At 44.5% G+C, this 16,090-nt stretch overlaps 5 protein-coding genes across 10 annotated transcripts in view; all 5 read left to right on the top strand.

The window, feature by feature from the left end:
• The window catches only part of LOC133012097 (protocadherin gamma-A11-like), a 250,455-nt gene that overhangs the window by 201,400 nt on the left and 32,965 nt on the right, over positions 1–16,090 (top strand). The window lies entirely within an intron of this gene.
• Positions 36–2,516, top strand: LOC133012057 (protocadherin gamma-C5-like). Its single transcript, XM_061080021.1, has one exon. The coding sequence runs from the start codon at positions 36–38 to the stop codon at positions 2,514–2,516; it is 2,481 nt and encodes an 826-aa protein (XP_060936004.1).
• Positions 3,349–6,672, top strand: LOC133012166 (protocadherin gamma-C5-like). Its single transcript, XM_061080147.1, has 2 exons — positions 3,349–5,831; positions 6,630–6,672. Exons 1-2 carry the CDS (start codon positions 3,364–3,366, stop codon positions 6,670–6,672), a joined length of 2,511 nt encoding a protein of 836 aa, XP_060936130.1. The 5' UTR covers positions 3,349–3,363.
• LOC133012030 (protocadherin gamma-C5-like) lies at positions 6,668–9,160 on the top strand. Its single transcript, XM_061079995.1, has one exon. It carries the CDS (start codon positions 6,683–6,685, stop codon positions 9,158–9,160), a length of 2,478 nt encoding a protein of 825 aa, XP_060935978.1. The 5' UTR covers positions 6,668–6,682.
• Positions 10,219–16,061, top strand: LOC133012162 (protocadherin Fat 4-like). The gene is made up of 2 exons (XM_061080142.1): positions 10,219–12,685; positions 13,561–16,061. Exons 1-2 carry the CDS (start codon positions 10,219–10,221, stop codon positions 16,059–16,061), a joined length of 4,968 nt encoding a protein of 1,655 aa, XP_060936125.1.

Here is a 16,090-nt window from a genome sequence, read left to right as displayed (position 1 = left end):
ACTCATTTGAGAATTTGGAGTTGTGGTGAGAAGATATGGGATTTATGGAACGAGGAATAATGTGGAACAAACTGCTCACATGGCAGGCGTTTTTGTGGTGGCATCATTTCTTTGTATTGTGGAGTACAATAGATGGACAGACTCGCTACAGCATCCCGGAGGAAGTAAAACAGGGCACTGTGGTAGGAAATCTAGCCAAAGATTTGGGTTTGGTTGTATCTGAACTGTATCGACGTAAATTGCGGATAACCTCTGAAGCTGGTAAGCAGTATTTTAATATGGACTTGGGGAAGGGAGAACTGGTGGTGATTGATAGGATAGACAGGGAGGAACTGTGTGGACAAAAACCGTCATGTCTGCTGCCTTTGGAACTAGTTATAGATAACCCCCTGCAGCTGCATAGAGTCGAAATTGAAATACAGGATACAAACGATAATTCACCCAGTTTTCTAACTAAAGAACAAGTGCTGAAAATTGCAGAGCTGGTAAATCCAGGCGCGCGTTTTCCTTTAGAAAGTGCCCATGATCCAGATGTCGGCACAAATTCTGTTCGCTCTTATCTCATAAGCAAAAATGACCATTTCAAATTGACAGTTAAAAACCAAAAGGACGGCGGAAAGATTCCTGAACTAGTTCTTGAAAAACCTCTTGATCGAGAGAAGCTGCCTGTACATAATCTTATCCTCACCGCTGTAGATGGCGGAGATCCTGTGCGCTCAGGGACATCAGAAATAACAGTAATAGTACTTGACAACAACGACAATGCCCCACAGTTTGATAAGCAGGTGTATGAGGCTAATGTCAGTGAGAAGGCTGCACCTGGAACTCAAATACTACAGGTTAAAGCCACAGATGCAGATGAAGGACTTAATGGAGAAATCGAATATTTTTTTGCAGATAAAACAAAGGATCTAATTGTATTATTATTTGATATTCAACCTTCTACAGGAGCTATTACTGTTAAAGGAAGTTTAGATCATGAAACAAACTCTTTTCACAGATTTGACTTAGTTGCTCGAGACAAAGGGAATCCTAAAATGGATGGACATTGTAGCGTCGAAATTAAAGTAGTGGACATTAATGACAATATTCCTGAAATAATAGTGACGTCGTTAACGACACCTGTTCCTGAAGATTCTCCGATTGGAACAGTTATTGCGTTAATAAGTGCAAAAGACCCAGACTCGGGTGAGAACGGCAAGGTTAGGTTAACCGTTTCTTCCAAATATCCCTTCAAGTTAAATCCCTCGGGCTCTAACCATTACTCATTAGTAACGAGTGGGCCACTTGACCGTGAGAAAAATGGCCAATATAGTGTCAAGATCAGTGCAACTGATTCTGGAAAACCCCCATTATCGAGTGAAAAAATAATAGTCGTTGAATTATTAGATGTGAATGACAACCCACCAGTTTTCTCCCAGCCTTCTTATGTCGTTTATGTAAAAGAAAACTATCCTCCTGGGAAAATACTGTGCTCTGTGTCAGCCTCTGACCTGGATTTTGGTGAACACGCTAAAATCTCTTACTCTATACTGGACTCTAAAGTGCAGGACGTTTCTGTCTCCTCGTATGTTTACATTAACTCAGATAACGGCAGCATATACAGCATGCACTCGTTTGACTACGAGAAACTGAAGGTGTTTCAGATTCAGGTTCAGGCAAAGGATCAGGGCTCTCCGTCTCTCAGCAGCAACACCACCGTCCATGTTTTTATCCTGGACCAGAACGACAACGCCCCCTCTGTTATTTACCCCTCCTCCGCTGTCCTGGGCTCCCTCTCTCATCAGAGGATGCCCCGCTCCGCTAAAGCGGGTCACCTGGTCACTAAGGTGACGGCCGTGGACGCGGACTCGGGCCATAACGCCTGGATCTCCTACAAAGTGGCGGAGACCACAGACGCCTCTCTGTTCACTGTCAATCTGTACACAGGGGAGGTGAGGACTAAACGCGCTGTGTCCGAGCAGGACGACTCCTCTCAGAGGCTGCTTATAGAGATCAAGGACGACGGGGACCCGGTCCAGTCCTCCACCGTCACGGTGTCCATCCAGCTGGAGGACGGTCTCCATGAGCCCATCTTAGACCTCCGACAGAAAGTGACCGAGCCCAGCAAGAAAACTGGGAGAATCACCTTGTATTTGATTCTCTCTCTGGCCTCAGTGTCCGTGCTGTCTCTGGTGACTTTTCTCATCTTAGCGGTTAAATGCATCCGGAGCAGCAGAAGCAGCGGTAGTTGCTGCATGAGACAGGGGGACTATGACGGTTACAAGAACCCCAACAGAAACCTGCAGATTCAGCTCAACACTGATGGACCCATAAAGTACGTGGAGGTCATGGGAGGAGACATGTTGTCTCAGAGTCAGTCCTTCAGGTCCTGTATGTCTCCAATGTCCGAGTACAGTGACTTCACTACGATTAAGCCCAGCAGCACCACTGACTTTAAGGAGGTGATCAGTGTCCTGGATGCGTCTTTACCGGACAGCACCTGGACCTTTGAGAGCCAGCAGGTGAGCAGATGACAGCATTTCATTCTAATAATGAAAACTAAATGCAATGTCTATTTTAAATTAGCAAAACAAATTATTTTTCAAAACTTGTTTTGTGTAAAAGTTAAACATCTATATGCCTATGTCCATCCATCCTGGCTGTATATTATTTTCATCACACCTTTTACGCATTGTCTATCATACAAACTGACATCAAAGCAAAGTAACATAAAGTAAACCTGTGCAGAAGTGTTGGAAACACCCTCGGTTAAAGGAATGCAACGAGTTAGGGTTACACATGCACACTTATCGCATGCATAATTCAGCACCACCACAGTGGACAGCAACTCAGGATTGCAGTGGGTACATTTTGTGAGTATTAACTTACTCTGTATTTTAACTATATTACTGTTATTGTTTTAAATCTTTATATGTTTCTTTTTGCTTTTAGTGGCAGGATTTTTTTTTATTATTAATAATATTTTAGTTCCATGTTATTTGGCATTTACACGTATTTGTTATAATCCCCAATGAGAGCTCAGAATCAGATTGAAGCTGCCTCTACAGCAGTGTCGATCGGTCTCTCTCTCATTGGATGTTGGACATGGATGCTGTGCACCAATAGGATTCAGAACTGTACAAAGCAATCTAGTCCCTGCCCCCATGCAGCCTCGGCGCTTAACACTTACAATGCAACGAGCTCGGGAGAGACAGCAATGAGCTCCCGTTTTTTTAAAGATTTAAACATATGAAATTCAGCTTTCAGCCATGTTTAGACGACGTGGTAATTTTTCTTTGGGAGTATTTCCTACTCTGTTGGATTCCAGCATCGCTATGAAGAATATCTCGTTTGGATTAATTGTGGTATAACGGAGCGAGGATGACAAAGAGAATAGGATACCGGGACTGGAGATGGCAGGCGCTTTGGTGGCATCACTTCTTTCTCTTGTGGAGTATAACAGACGCACAGACTCGTTACAGCATCCCGGAGGAATTAAAACAGGGCTCTGTGGTAGGAAATCTAGCCAAAGATCTTGGTTTGGGACTGTCTGAGATTTTTGACCGTAAACTGCGAGTCGCCTCTGAGGCTGGTAAGCAGTATTTCACTGTGGATGCGGGGAAGGGCGAGCTGGTGGTGAATGACAGAATAGACAGAGAGGCTTTATGTGCACAAAGCGCCAGCTGTGTTCTGCCTCTGCAGGTTGTAATTGAAGACCCGTTACAACTGTTTCGTGTCGAGGTTGAAATACAAGACATAAATGATAATTCGCCGAGATTCCCATCAAATGATATTACATTGGAAATTGCTGAATCTACAGTGGTAGGGGTTCGATTCCCTCTGGAAAATGCTATCGACCCAGACGTCGGCAGTAATTCGCTGAAGTCGTACACTCTCAGTAAAGACGAATGTTTCAGTATTAGAGTGAAAGAAGTTGCCGGTGGAAGAAAAGTACCTGAATTGATTTTAGCAAAAATTTTAGACAGAGAGAAAAAGGCTGTTCATAAGCTTTTGCTGACAGCTCTAGATGGAGGCAACCCACTGAGATCCGGCAGCTCTCAAGTTACGATTAAAGTCCTTGACAACAACGATAACGTTCCAGCTTTTGAGAAAGCATTGTATAAAGTAAATATTAATGAAAATGCTGCGGAAGGTGCAATAATTGTACAAACAAAAGCCTCAGATATGGATGATGGTCAAAACGGAGAAATAGAGTATTCTTTTGGAGCGCACACATCGGATGCTGTTCTCTCCGTTTTCAGTATTGATCACGTATCAGGAACAGTATTTCTAAAAGGACATTTGGATTACGAATCAACTGTAAATTATGAAATAGACATAAGTGCGAAAGACAAAGGCATTCCGAGAATGGAGGGGCACTGCACTGTCCATGTTGATGTTTTAGATTTTAATGATAACGCCCCAGAAATAATCCTCACCTCTCATCCAAAGCCAGTACGTGAAGACTCTCCTGATGGCACCGTAGTAGCTTTAATCAGTGCCCGAGATCTGGACTCGGGTGATAACGGTAAAGTCACATTACAACTCCCCAAGAAATGTCAATTTTCACTAAGACCATCGTTTTCACAAAATTACGCACTGGTCACCAGAGGGATTTTAGATCGAGAAAATGTCTCCGAATATAATATTGAAATTACAGCCACTGACTCAGGCTCGCCTCCTCTGTCCAGTAAGAAAATTATACCAGTCAGCATCACTGATGTGAATGACAACCCTCCTGTGTTCTCTCAGCCCTCCTATAATGTATATTTAAAAGAGAATGGGGTACCAGGATCTATACTGTACTCAGTATCAGCCTCTGACCTGGATTTTGGTGAAAACGCTAAAATCTCTTACTCTATACTGGACTCTAAAGTGCAGGACGTTTCTGTCTCATCGTATGTTTACATTAACTCAGATAACGGCAGCATCTACAGTATGCACTCGTTTGACTACGAGAAACTGAAGGTGTTTCAGATTCAGGTTCAGACAAAGGATCAGGGCTCTCCGTCTCTCAGCAGCAACACCACCGTCCATGTTTTTATCCTCGACCAGAACGACAACGCCCCCTCTGTTATTTACCCCTCCTCCGCTGTCCTGGGCTCCCTCTCTCATCAGAGGATGCCCCGCTCCGCTAAAGCGGGTCACCTGGTCACTAAGGTGACGGCCGTGGACGCGGACTCGGGCCATAACGCCTGGATCTCCTACAAAGTGGCGGAGGCCACAGACGCCTCTCTGTTCACGGTCAATCTGTACACAGGGGAGGTGAGGACTAAACGCGCTGTGTCCGAGCAGGACGACTCCTCTCAGAGGCTGCTTATAGAGATCAAGGACGACGGGGACCCGGTCCAGTCCTCCACCGTCACGGTGTCCATCCAGCTGGAGGACGGTCTCCATGAGCCCATCTTAGACCTCCGACAGAAAGTGACCGAGCCCAGCAAGAAAACTGGGAGAATCACCCTGTATTTGATTCTCTCTCTGGCCTCGGTGTCCGTGCTGTCTTTGGTGACTTTTCTCATCTTAGCGGTTAAATGCATCAGGAGCAGCAGAAGCAGCGGTAATTGCTGCATGAGACAGGGGGACTATGATGGTTACAAGAACCCCAACAGAAACCTGCAGATTCAGCTGAACACTGATGGACCCATAAAGTACGTGGAGGTCATGGGAGGAGACATGTTGTCTCAGAGTCAGTCCTTCCGGTCCTGTATGTCTCCAATGTCCGAGTACAGTGACTTCACTATGATTAAGCCCAACAGCACCACTGACTTTAAGGAGGTGATCAGTGTCCTGGATGCGTCTTTACCGGACAGCACCTGGACCTTTGAGAGCCAGCAGGTGAGCAGAAGACAGCATTTCATTCTAATAATGAAAACTAAATGCAATGTCTGTTTTAGATTAGCAAAACAAATTATTTTTCAAAACGTGTTTTGTGTAAAAGTTAAACATCTATATGCCTATGTCCATCCATCCTGGCTGTATATTATTTTCATCACACCTTTTACGCATTGTCTATCATAAAAACTGACATCAAAGCAAAGTAACATACATTACACCTGTGCAGAAGTGTTGGAAACACCCTTTGTCAAAGGAATGCAACGAGTTAGGGTTAAACATGCACACTTATTGCATGAATAATTCAGCACCACCACAGTGGACAGCAACTCAGGATTGCAATGGGTACATTTTGTGAGTATTAACTTACTCTGTATTTTAATTTAACTATATTACTGTTATCGTTTTAAATTTTTATATGTTTCATTTTGCTTTTAGTGGCAGGATTTTTTTTATTATTAATAATATTTTAGTTCCATGTTATTTGGCATTTACACGTATTTGTTATAATCCCAAATGAGAGCTCTGAATCAGATTGAACCTGCCTCTGCAGCAGTGTCGATCGGTCTCTCTCTCATTGGATGTTTGACATGGATGCTGTGCACCAATAGGATTCAGAACTGTACAAAGCAATCTAGTCCCTGCCCCCATGCAGCCTCGGCGCTTGAACACTTACAATGCAACGAGCTCGGGGAGAGACAGCATTGAGCTCCCGTTTTTTTAAAGATTTTAATATATGAATTTCAGCTTTCAGCCATGTTTAGACGACGTGGTCTTTTTTCTTTGGGAGTATTTCCTACTCTGTTGGATTCCAGCATCGCTATGAAGAATATCTCGTTTGGATTAATTGTGGTATAACGGAGCGAGGATGACAAAGAGAATAGGATACCGAGACTGGAGATGGCAGGCGCTGTGGTGGCATCACTTCTTTCTCTTGTGGAGTATAACAGACGCACAGACTCGTTACAGCATCCCGGAGGAACTAAAACAGGGCTCAGTGGTAGGAAATCTCGCCAAGGATCTTGGTTTGGGACTGTCTGACATTTTTGACCGTAAACTGCGAGTCGCCTCTGAGGCTGGTAAGCAGTATTTCACTGTGGATGCGGGGAAGGGCGAGTTGGTGGTGAATGACAGAATAGACAGAGAGGCTTTATGTGGACAAAGCGCCAGCTGTGTTCTACCTCTGCAAATTGTTGTTGAAAACCCTTTGCGGTCGCATCGAATTGAAGTGGAAATCAGAGACATTAATGACAATTCTCCTCGTTTTCCAACGCAGGAGATTAACCTTAAAATACCAGAATTTGTTGCGCTGGGCAAACGTTTTCCTCTGGAGAGCGCAGAGGACCCTGATGTTGGGAGCAATTCTTTGAAAACCTACTCGCTAAGCAAAAACGATTATTTTTCTCTCAAATTTAAAGAAACAAAGAATGGAAAGGCGGTCCCAGAATTAGTGTTAGAAAAAACATTGGACCGGGAAAAGAATGCTCTCCATCACCTGCTGTTAACAGCATTAGATGGAGGAAACCCAGTCACGTCTGGAACCTGTAAGATCACCATTACTGTACTTGATATTAATGATAATTTTCCAGTATTTAACGAAAATGAATATAAGGTCTCTTTAAAAGAGAACAGCACCAAAGGGACATTTGTCATCAAACTCAAAGCCACAGATGCTGACGACGGTCTTAACGGTGAGGTTAAATATTCTTTCGGGCCCCGCACTCCAGACTTTGTGTTATCAACATTCGAAATTAATGATGTAACAGGCGACATCGTATTAAAAGGTTTATTAGATTATGAAACTTCTAAATCGTACTTGATCGATGTAACTGCTAAAGACAAAGGCGTCCCTGAAATGGAGGGGGACTGCCGTGTACAGCTGGATGTGGAGGACATAAATGATAATGCACCAGATATTGTGTTGACTTCAAAACCCGTGCCTGTTCGCGAAGACGCACCAAGTGGCACAGTGGTGGCTTTGATCAGTGCACGAGACCTTGACTCCGGTAATAACGGAAAAGTGACATTGCGTGTACCCAAACGTTCTCATTTCACTCTTAAACCGTCGTTTTCTAATAATTATGAACTGGTTACCAGTGCTGCTTTAGACCGAGAGAGTTTCGCGGAATATAATATTGAAATAACAGCCACTGACTCAGGCTCTCCTCCTCTGTCCAGTAAGAAAATTATTCCAGTCAGCATCACTGATGTGAATGACAACCCTCCTGTATTCTCTCAGCCCTCCTATAATGTGTATTTAAAAGAGAATGGGGTCCCAGGATCTATACTGTTCTCAGTATCAGCCTCTGACCTGGATTTTGGCGAGAACGCTAAAATCTCTTACTCTATACTGGACTCTAAAGTGCAGGACGTTTCTGTCTCCTCGTATGTTTACATTAACTCAGATAACGGCAGCATCTACAGCATGCACTCGTTTGACTATGAGAAACTGAAGGTGTTTCAGATTCAGGTTCAGGCAAAGGATCAGGGCTCTCCGTCTCTCAGCAGCAACACCACCGTCCATGTTTTTATCCTCGACCAGAACGACAACGCCCCCTCCGTTATTTACCCCTCCTCCGCTGTCCTGGGCTCCCTCTCTCATCAGAGGATGCCCCGCTCCGCTAAAGCGGGTCACCTGGTCACTAAGGTGACGGCCGTGGACGCGGACTCGGGCCATAACGCCTGGATCTCCTACAAAGTGACGGAGGCCACAGACGCCTCTCTGTTCACTGTCAATCTGTACACCGGGGAGGTGAGGACTAAACGCGCTGTGTCCGAGCAGGACGACTCCTCTCAGAGGCTGCTTATAGAGATCAAGGACGACGGGGACCCGGTCCAGTCCTCCACCGTCACGGTGTCCATCCAGCTGGAGGACGGTCTCCATGAGCCCATCTTAGACCTCCGACAGAAAGTGACCGAGCCCAGCAGGAAAACTGGGAGAATCACCTTGTATTTGATTCTCTCTCTGGCCTCGGTGTCCGTGCTGTCTCTGGTGACTTTTCTCATCTTAGCGGTTAAATGCATCCGGAGCAGCAGAAGCAGCGGTAGTTGCTGCATGAGACAGGGGGAATATGATGGTTACAAGAACCCCAACAGAAACCTGCAGATTCAGCTGAACACTGATGGACCCATAAAGTACGTGGAGGTCCTGGGAGGAGACATGTTGTCTCAGAGTCAGTCCTTCAGGTCCTGTATGTCTCCAATGTCTCCAATGTCCGAGTACAGTGACTTCACTATGATTAAGCCCAGCAGCACCACTGACTTTAAGGAGGTGATCAGTGTCCTGGATGCGTCTTTACCGGACAGCACCTGGACCTTTGAGAGCCAGCAGGTGAGCAGAGAGTAAAATAATCTTCTATATGCACATTTACAACCAAGATTATTTTAGTTTTCTCATGATTTATTGTCTGTCTGTCCTCGAGGCACTGAATTTGTTATGCCATTTGTTCAAGTGTCATATACTGACATTTATATTATTACATTTCTTTCATTTCACATAAATTAGCAAGATGGCTTTTTTGTCACATGTATTTACTCACATGCAACTGAACCGTTGACTCTGAAATAACTTTACGTTCTTTACAAATCGCTCTCTAAATTAAAGAAGGTTTTACTGAAAAAAAACCACTAATACAATAACCTTAGTCTATTAGTAGGATAATGACCACTAGTCTTTTTAGCATTACAACTCCTATATGCTTCTCCAGATATATCAGACTTTAATAAACTGCCTTTTGTTGCTGTAGAGCTTTATGAATGGCAAACTGATTGTGACTCAAAGCACATGACTTTTGAACATGTCATTCATATTCCTATCTATATAATTAAGTCTTAGCCTGTGCTGAGAGTTTCCTCTTAAGGTACATTGGTTTGGAATTTCATATTTACACATCTTGCAAAACTGATATGAAGTTAAATATTAGAATAGCAGTGTGACTAAAAATGCAGGAATTGTAACAATAATGATCAGTAAAATGAATTAAAATTTGATCGACAGCCTCTGGGTTTATTTTGAATAAATATTCTTGGGAAGAAGCACCTGCCTGTGCCATTTCATGCATTCTTGATTTGCAATACTGGGGCTGTAGCACATTTCTGTTTCAAGCTCATTGGATGCAGGTTAGATGCTCTGCACCAATAGGATTAGGAGCTGTACAAAGAGATCTATTCCCTCCCCCATCCATTCTCAACACTGTAGCCAGTACATTGCTCCGACCCGAGATGAGAGGAGGATGCGTTTAAACACTCAGATTAAATAACATAACTTCAATTCGCACGTCAGGATGCATACATGTGGATATCTTTGGAGAACAGCAACTTCCTCTTTGATGGATTTTTATATTGCCGTCTTTATTCGAAATGATACGTCGGTGGGAAATAACGTCCTGCTGTAAGGGACCAAGGATGACAAAGAGAATGGGATACGGAGACTGGAGATGGCAGGCGCTCTGGTGGCATCATTTCTTTCTCTTGTGGAGTACAACAGACGGGCAGACACGTTACAGCATCCCGGAGGAGCTGGAGCGAGGCTCTGTGGTAGGAAATCTAGCCAAAGATCTTGGTTTGGGACTGTCTGAGATTTTCGATCGCAAGCTGCGAGTCGCCTCTGAGGCTGAGGAGCAGTATTTCAGCGTGGATGCGGGGAAGGGCGAGCTGGTGGTGAATGACAGAATAGACAGAGAGGCTTTATGTGGACAAAGCGCCAGCTGTGTTCTACCTCTGCAAGTTGTTATTGAGAACCCGCTACAGTTAAACCGGATAGAAGTGGAAATAAGAGACGTGAACGACAACGCTCCTCGTTTTCTCAATAGCGATCACATAATAGAAATTGCTGAATCCACCGTTGTAGGTGTGAGTTTTCCCTTAGAAAGCGCAGAGGATCCCGATGTTGGGAGTAACGGATTGAAGACGTACACTCTAAGCAAAGACGAGTGCTTCATATTAAAAGTAAAAGAAATTGAAAATGGAAGAAAATTACCCGAATTAGTTTTAAATAAATCATTAGATCGGGAGAAAAAGGCGATTCACAATTTGTTTCTCACTGCTGTTGACGGAGGAAACCCGGTAAAATCCGGAACTTCAAAAATAACTATAACAGTTCTTGATAATAACGATAATGTGCCATTATTTGAAAATAACGTTTATAAAGTGTCTGTTCAAGAGAACAGTGCGAATGGCTCGTTTGTAATCACAACAAAAGCCACCGACATAGACGAGGGTCCAAATGGAGAAATTGAGTACTCACTTGGCATACACACACCACCATCGGTGCTGTCGTTGTTTCATATAGATGCTGTTAGTGGAGATATATATTTAAAAAAACAGTTAGACCATGAAGATCAAACCTCGTATCGAATAGAGATAAGTGCGAAAGACAAAGGCTTGCCTAAGATGGAGGGTCACTGCAGTGTGCAGGTGGATGTGTTAGACGTAAATGACAATCCCCCAGAAATACTGCTGACTTCAAAACCCACTTCTGTACCCGAAGACTCTCGCAGTGGCACAGTTGTTGCTTTGCTCAAAGTCAGAGACCTTGATTCAGGGGATAACAGTAAAGTGACTTTACAGCTTCCCAGAGGTTCTCCTTTTATTTTGAAACCTTCATTTTCTAATAATTACGCACTGGTTACCAGTGGTGCTTTAGACAGGGAGAGTTTCTCAGAATATAATATTGAAATAACAGCCACTGACTCAGGCTCTCCCCCTCTCTCGAGCAAGAAGATTATTCCAGTCAGCATCACTGATGTGAATGACAACCCTCCTGTATTCTCTCAGCCCTCCTATAATGTGTATTTAAAAGAGAATGGGGTACCAGGATCTATACTGTACTCAGTATCAGCCTCTGACCTGGATTTTGGTGAGAACGCTAAAATCTCTTACTCTATACTGGACTCTAAAGTGCAGGACGTTTCTGTCTCCTCGTATGTTTACATTAACTCAGATAACGGCAGCATCTACAGCATGCACTCGTTTGACTATGAGAAACTGAAGGTGTTTCAGATTCAGGTTCAGGCAAAGGACCAGGGCTCTCCGTCTCTCAGCAGCAACACCACCGTCCATGTTTTTATCCTCGACCAGAACGACAACGCCCCCTCTGTTATTTACCCCTCCTCCGCTGTCCTGGGCTCCCTCTCTCATCAGAGGATGCCCCGCTCCGCTAAAGCGGGTCACCTGGTCACTAAGGTGACGGCCGTGGACGCGGACTCGGGCCATAACGCCTGGATCTCCTACAAAGTGACGGAGGCCACAGACGCCTCTCTGTTCACTGTCAATCTGTACACAGGGGAGGTGAGGACTAAACGCGCTGTGTCCGAGCAGGACGACTCCTCTCAGAGGCTGCTTATAGAGATCAAGGACGACGGGGACCCGGTCCAGTCCTCCACCGTCACGGTGTCCATCCAGCTGGAGGACGGTCTCCATGAGCCCATCTTAGACCTCCGACAGAAAGTGACCGAGCCCAGCAAGAAAACTGGGAGAATCACCCTGTATTTGATTCTCTCTCTGGCCTCGGTGTCCGTGCTGTCTCTGTTGACTTTTCTCGTCTTAGCGGTTAAATGCATCAGGAGCAGCAGAAGCAGCGGTAGTTGCTGCATGAGACAGGGGGACTATGATGGTTACAAGAACCCAAACAGAAACCTGCAGATTCAGCTGAACACTGATGGACCCATTAAGTACGTGGAGGTCCTGGGAGGAGACATGTTGTCTCAGAGTCAGTCCTTCCGGTCCTGTATGTCTCCAATGTCTCCAATGTCCGAGTACAGTGACTTCACTATGATTAAGCCCAGCAGCACCACTGACTTTAAGGAGGTGATCAGTGTCCTGGATGCGTCTTTACCGGACAGCACCTGGACCTTTGAGAGCCAGCAGGTGAGCAGATTATAGGACATTTTGATGTTCACAACTGACATGTTTGTTATTGTTTAAATAACACAGCATGATGTTTAACTTTCACTTGATAAAAAAATTAATTTTCATCTTCATTTCCATCAACTTCATATTGAAAATGTGTGAGCAATGCAATATAATTTCGGGAAAAAACGTATTAATACATTAATATTGCAATCAAGTCTCCAGTCAATATTTTTGATTCAGCCACTGCCACTTTATTTTATCCAAATCCAATTCTCCAGTTACTCGCAGTTGCAAAAACCAGATTTGTCTAAACAACAGTAACAAAATAAAAAATAATAAGAGCATGTGTTTTGCTATTATAGTTGTAGAATTTTTTCATTTTTAATTTAATAAAAACTGTTGGTTTATTTTTCTTCAGAAGGTGTTTAACTTTAGTAAAGGGGATAGAGGTGTGGATTTCGATCTGTTAAAGTGGTTTATACTGAATACACAGTTTTATATGATGGTTTTTCATAATGCACTAGAAACACAAGTTTAAATCCTGAGGACTCTATCACACACTGTAATGCGTGTGTGCCTCCTCTCGTGGGCGCAGCTCTGTGTCTAAATGCACTGCTCAGTCGTCTTCCTATTGGATGCTAGTGAGAGATGCTGTGCACCAATCCCATACAGAACTGTACAAAGAGATCTATCCCCTCCCCTTTGCTGCCTCGGCATCATACGCGTCAACAATGCAAAGGGCTGGAGGACGGTGGGTGATGCATCTCGGAGATCAAGAGGAGGTTTTCCAATTTAAGCTTCAGAGATGAACGAAAATGATTTGTATATTTTTATGGGGGTAACTAACGCTCCTGTGGAACTGGATTTATCTTCGATTTTTTCGATGGGAAATAACATATTCTAGCGGACCGGGGATGACAAAGACAATGGGATACCGGGACTGGAGATGGCAGGCGCTTTGGTGGCATCATTTCTTTCTCTTGTGGAGTATAGCTGACGCACAGACACGTTACAGCATCCCGGAGGAACTGAAACAGGGCTCTGTGGTAGGAAATCTAGCCAAAGATCTTGGTTTGGGACTGTCTGAGATTTTTGACCGTAAGCTGCGAGTCGCCTCTGAGGCTGATGAGCAGTATTTCAGTGTGGATGCGGGGAAGGGCGAGCTGGTGGTGAATGACAGAATAGACAGAGAGGCTTTATGTGGACAAAGCGCCAGCTGTGTTCTACCTCTGCAAATCGTTCTTGAAAACCCTCTACGTTTACATCGCATTGAAGTAGAAATAAAGGATATAAATGATAATTCACCCAGATTTCACACAAAAGAAATGTCTCTGAAAATTGCTGAATCTGCAGTGGTGGGATCTCGTTTTCTTTTAGAGGGTGCAGAGGATTCAGACGTTGGAAGTAATTCGGTGAAATCCTACACGTTGACTAAAAACGAATGCTTTACGTTGAAAATGAAGGAGGTTGAAGATGGAAAAACTGTCCCTGAGTTAGTGTTAGATAAGCTTCTTGATCGAGAGAAGAAAGCAACTCATCAGCTACTTCTGACTGCGTTAGACGGAGGGAACCCAGTCCTGTCTGGCACCTCACAGATCACTGTCACAGTGCTTGATAACAATGATAATTTTCCAGTTTTTGATAAAAATATATATAAAGTTTCCTTACATGAAAACACGGCAAAAGATACGTTTGTTGTCAAAATGACAGCAACGGATGCTGACGAGGGACCAAACGGTGAAGTTGAATTCTCTTTTGCGTCACGGACACCTGATTCCGTTTTATCAGTATTTGAAATAAATTCATTAACAGGGGAAATAAAATTGAAAGGAGACTTAGATTATGAAAGAACAGCCTCCTACAAAATTGAAATAAAGGCGAAAGACAAGGGAGTTCCTGAAATGGAAAGTCAAAGTCGTCTCCAAATAGATGTTTTAGATGTTAACGATAACACTCCAGAAATTGTTCTCACCTCTGAACCGCAGCCGGTGCGCGAAGACGCACCAAGTGGCACAGTGGTGGCTTTGCTGAAAGCGCGTGATGCCGACTCTGGCAATAACGCTAAAGTGACATTGCAATTACCCAAAGGTTCTCCCTTCTCTCTAAAACCATCATTTTCTAATAATTATGAACTGGTTACCAGTGGTGCTTTAGACAGAGAGAGTTACTCAGAATATAATGTTGAAATTACAGCCACTGACTCGGGCTCTCCTCCTCTGTCCAGTAAGAAAATTATTCCAGTCAGCATCACTGATGTGAATGACAACCCTCCTGTGTTCTCTCAGCCCTCCTATAATGTGTATTTAAAAGAGAATGGGGTACCAGGATCTATACTGTACTCAGTATCAGCCTCCGACCTGGATTTTGGTGAAAACGCTAAAATCTCTTACTCTATACTGGACTCTAAAGTGCAGGACGTTTCTGTCTCGTCGTATGTTTACATTAACTCAGATAACGGCAGCATCTACAGCATGCACTCGTTTGACTATGAGAAACTGAAGGTGTTTCAGATTCAGGTTCAGGCAAAGGATCAGGGCTCTCCGTCTCTCAGCAGCAACACCACCGTCCATGTTTTTATCCTGGACCAGAACGACAACGCCCCCTCTGTTATTTACCCCTCCTCCGCTATCCTGGGCTCCCTCTCTCATCAGAGGATGCCCCGCTCCGCTAAAGCGGGTCACCTGGTCACTAAGGTGACGGCCGTGGACGCGGACTCGGGCCATAACGCCTGGATCTCCTACAAAGTGGCGGAGGCCACAGACGCCTCTCTGTTCACTGTCAATCTGTACACAGGGGAGGTGAGGACTAAACGCGCTGTGTCCGAGCAGGACGACTCCTCCCAGAGGCTGCTTATAGAGATCAAGGACGACGGGGACCCGGTCCAGTCCTCCACCGTCACGGTGTCCATCCAGCTGGAGGACGGTCTCCATGAGCCCATCTTAGACCTCCGACAGAAAGTGACCGAGCCCAGCAGGAAAACTGGGAGAATCACCCTGTATTTGATTCTCTCTCTGGCCTCGGTGTCCGTGCTGTCTCTGGTGACTTTTCTCATCTTAGCGGTTAAATGCATCCGGAGCAGCAGAAGCAGCGGTAGTTGCTGCATGAGACAGGGGGACTATGATGGTTACAAGAACCCCAACAGAAACCTGCAGATTCAGCTGAACACTGATGGACCCATAAAGTACGTGGAGGTCCTGGGAGGAGACATGTTGTCTCAGAGTCAGTCCTTCAGGTCCTGTATGTCTCCAATGTCTCCAATTTCCGAGTACAGTGATTTCACTATGATTAAGCCCAGCAGCACCACTGACTTTAAGGAGGTGATCAGTGTCCTGGATGCGTCTTTACCGGACAGCACCTGGACCTTTGAGAGCCAGCAGGTGAGCAGAAAACAATAGGAGAGCCACTATGTGTTGTTTCATTCAAT

The sequence above is a fragment of the Limanda limanda genome, chromosome 10, assembly GCF_963576545.1.
Source record: "Limanda limanda chromosome 10, fLimLim1.1, whole genome shotgun sequence".
Taxonomy (NCBI): domain Eukaryota; kingdom Metazoa; phylum Chordata; class Actinopteri; order Pleuronectiformes; family Pleuronectidae; genus Limanda; species Limanda limanda.
Note: the sequence above shows the minus strand (reverse complement) of the source record. Positions and strands in the feature narration are given on the sequence as shown.

Bases quoted from the DNA above. Each gene is read 5' to 3' on its own strand.
- LOC133012057 (XM_061080021.1), top strand. From the start codon at position 36: ATGGGATTTATGGAACGAGGAATAATGTGGAACAAACTGCTCACATGG.
- LOC133012030 (XM_061079995.1), top strand. From the start codon at position 6,683: ATGACAAAGAGAATAGGATACCGAGACTGGAGATGGCAGGCGCTGTGG.
- LOC133012166 (XM_061080147.1), top strand. From the start codon at position 3,364: ATGACAAAGAGAATAGGATACCGGGACTGGAGATGGCAGGCGCTTTGG. The intron at 5,832-6,629 runs GCATTTCATTCT...GTTGGATTCCAG, and splicing joins CAGCAGGTGAGCAGAAGACA to CATCGCTATGAAGAATATCT.
- LOC133012162 (XM_061080142.1), top strand. From the start codon at position 10,219: ATGACAAAGAGAATGGGATACGGAGACTGGAGATGGCAGGCGCTCTGG. The intron at 12,686-13,560 runs GCAGATTATAGG...GATGGGAAATAA, and splicing joins CTTTGAGAGCCAGCAGGTGA to CATATTCTAGCGGACCGGGG.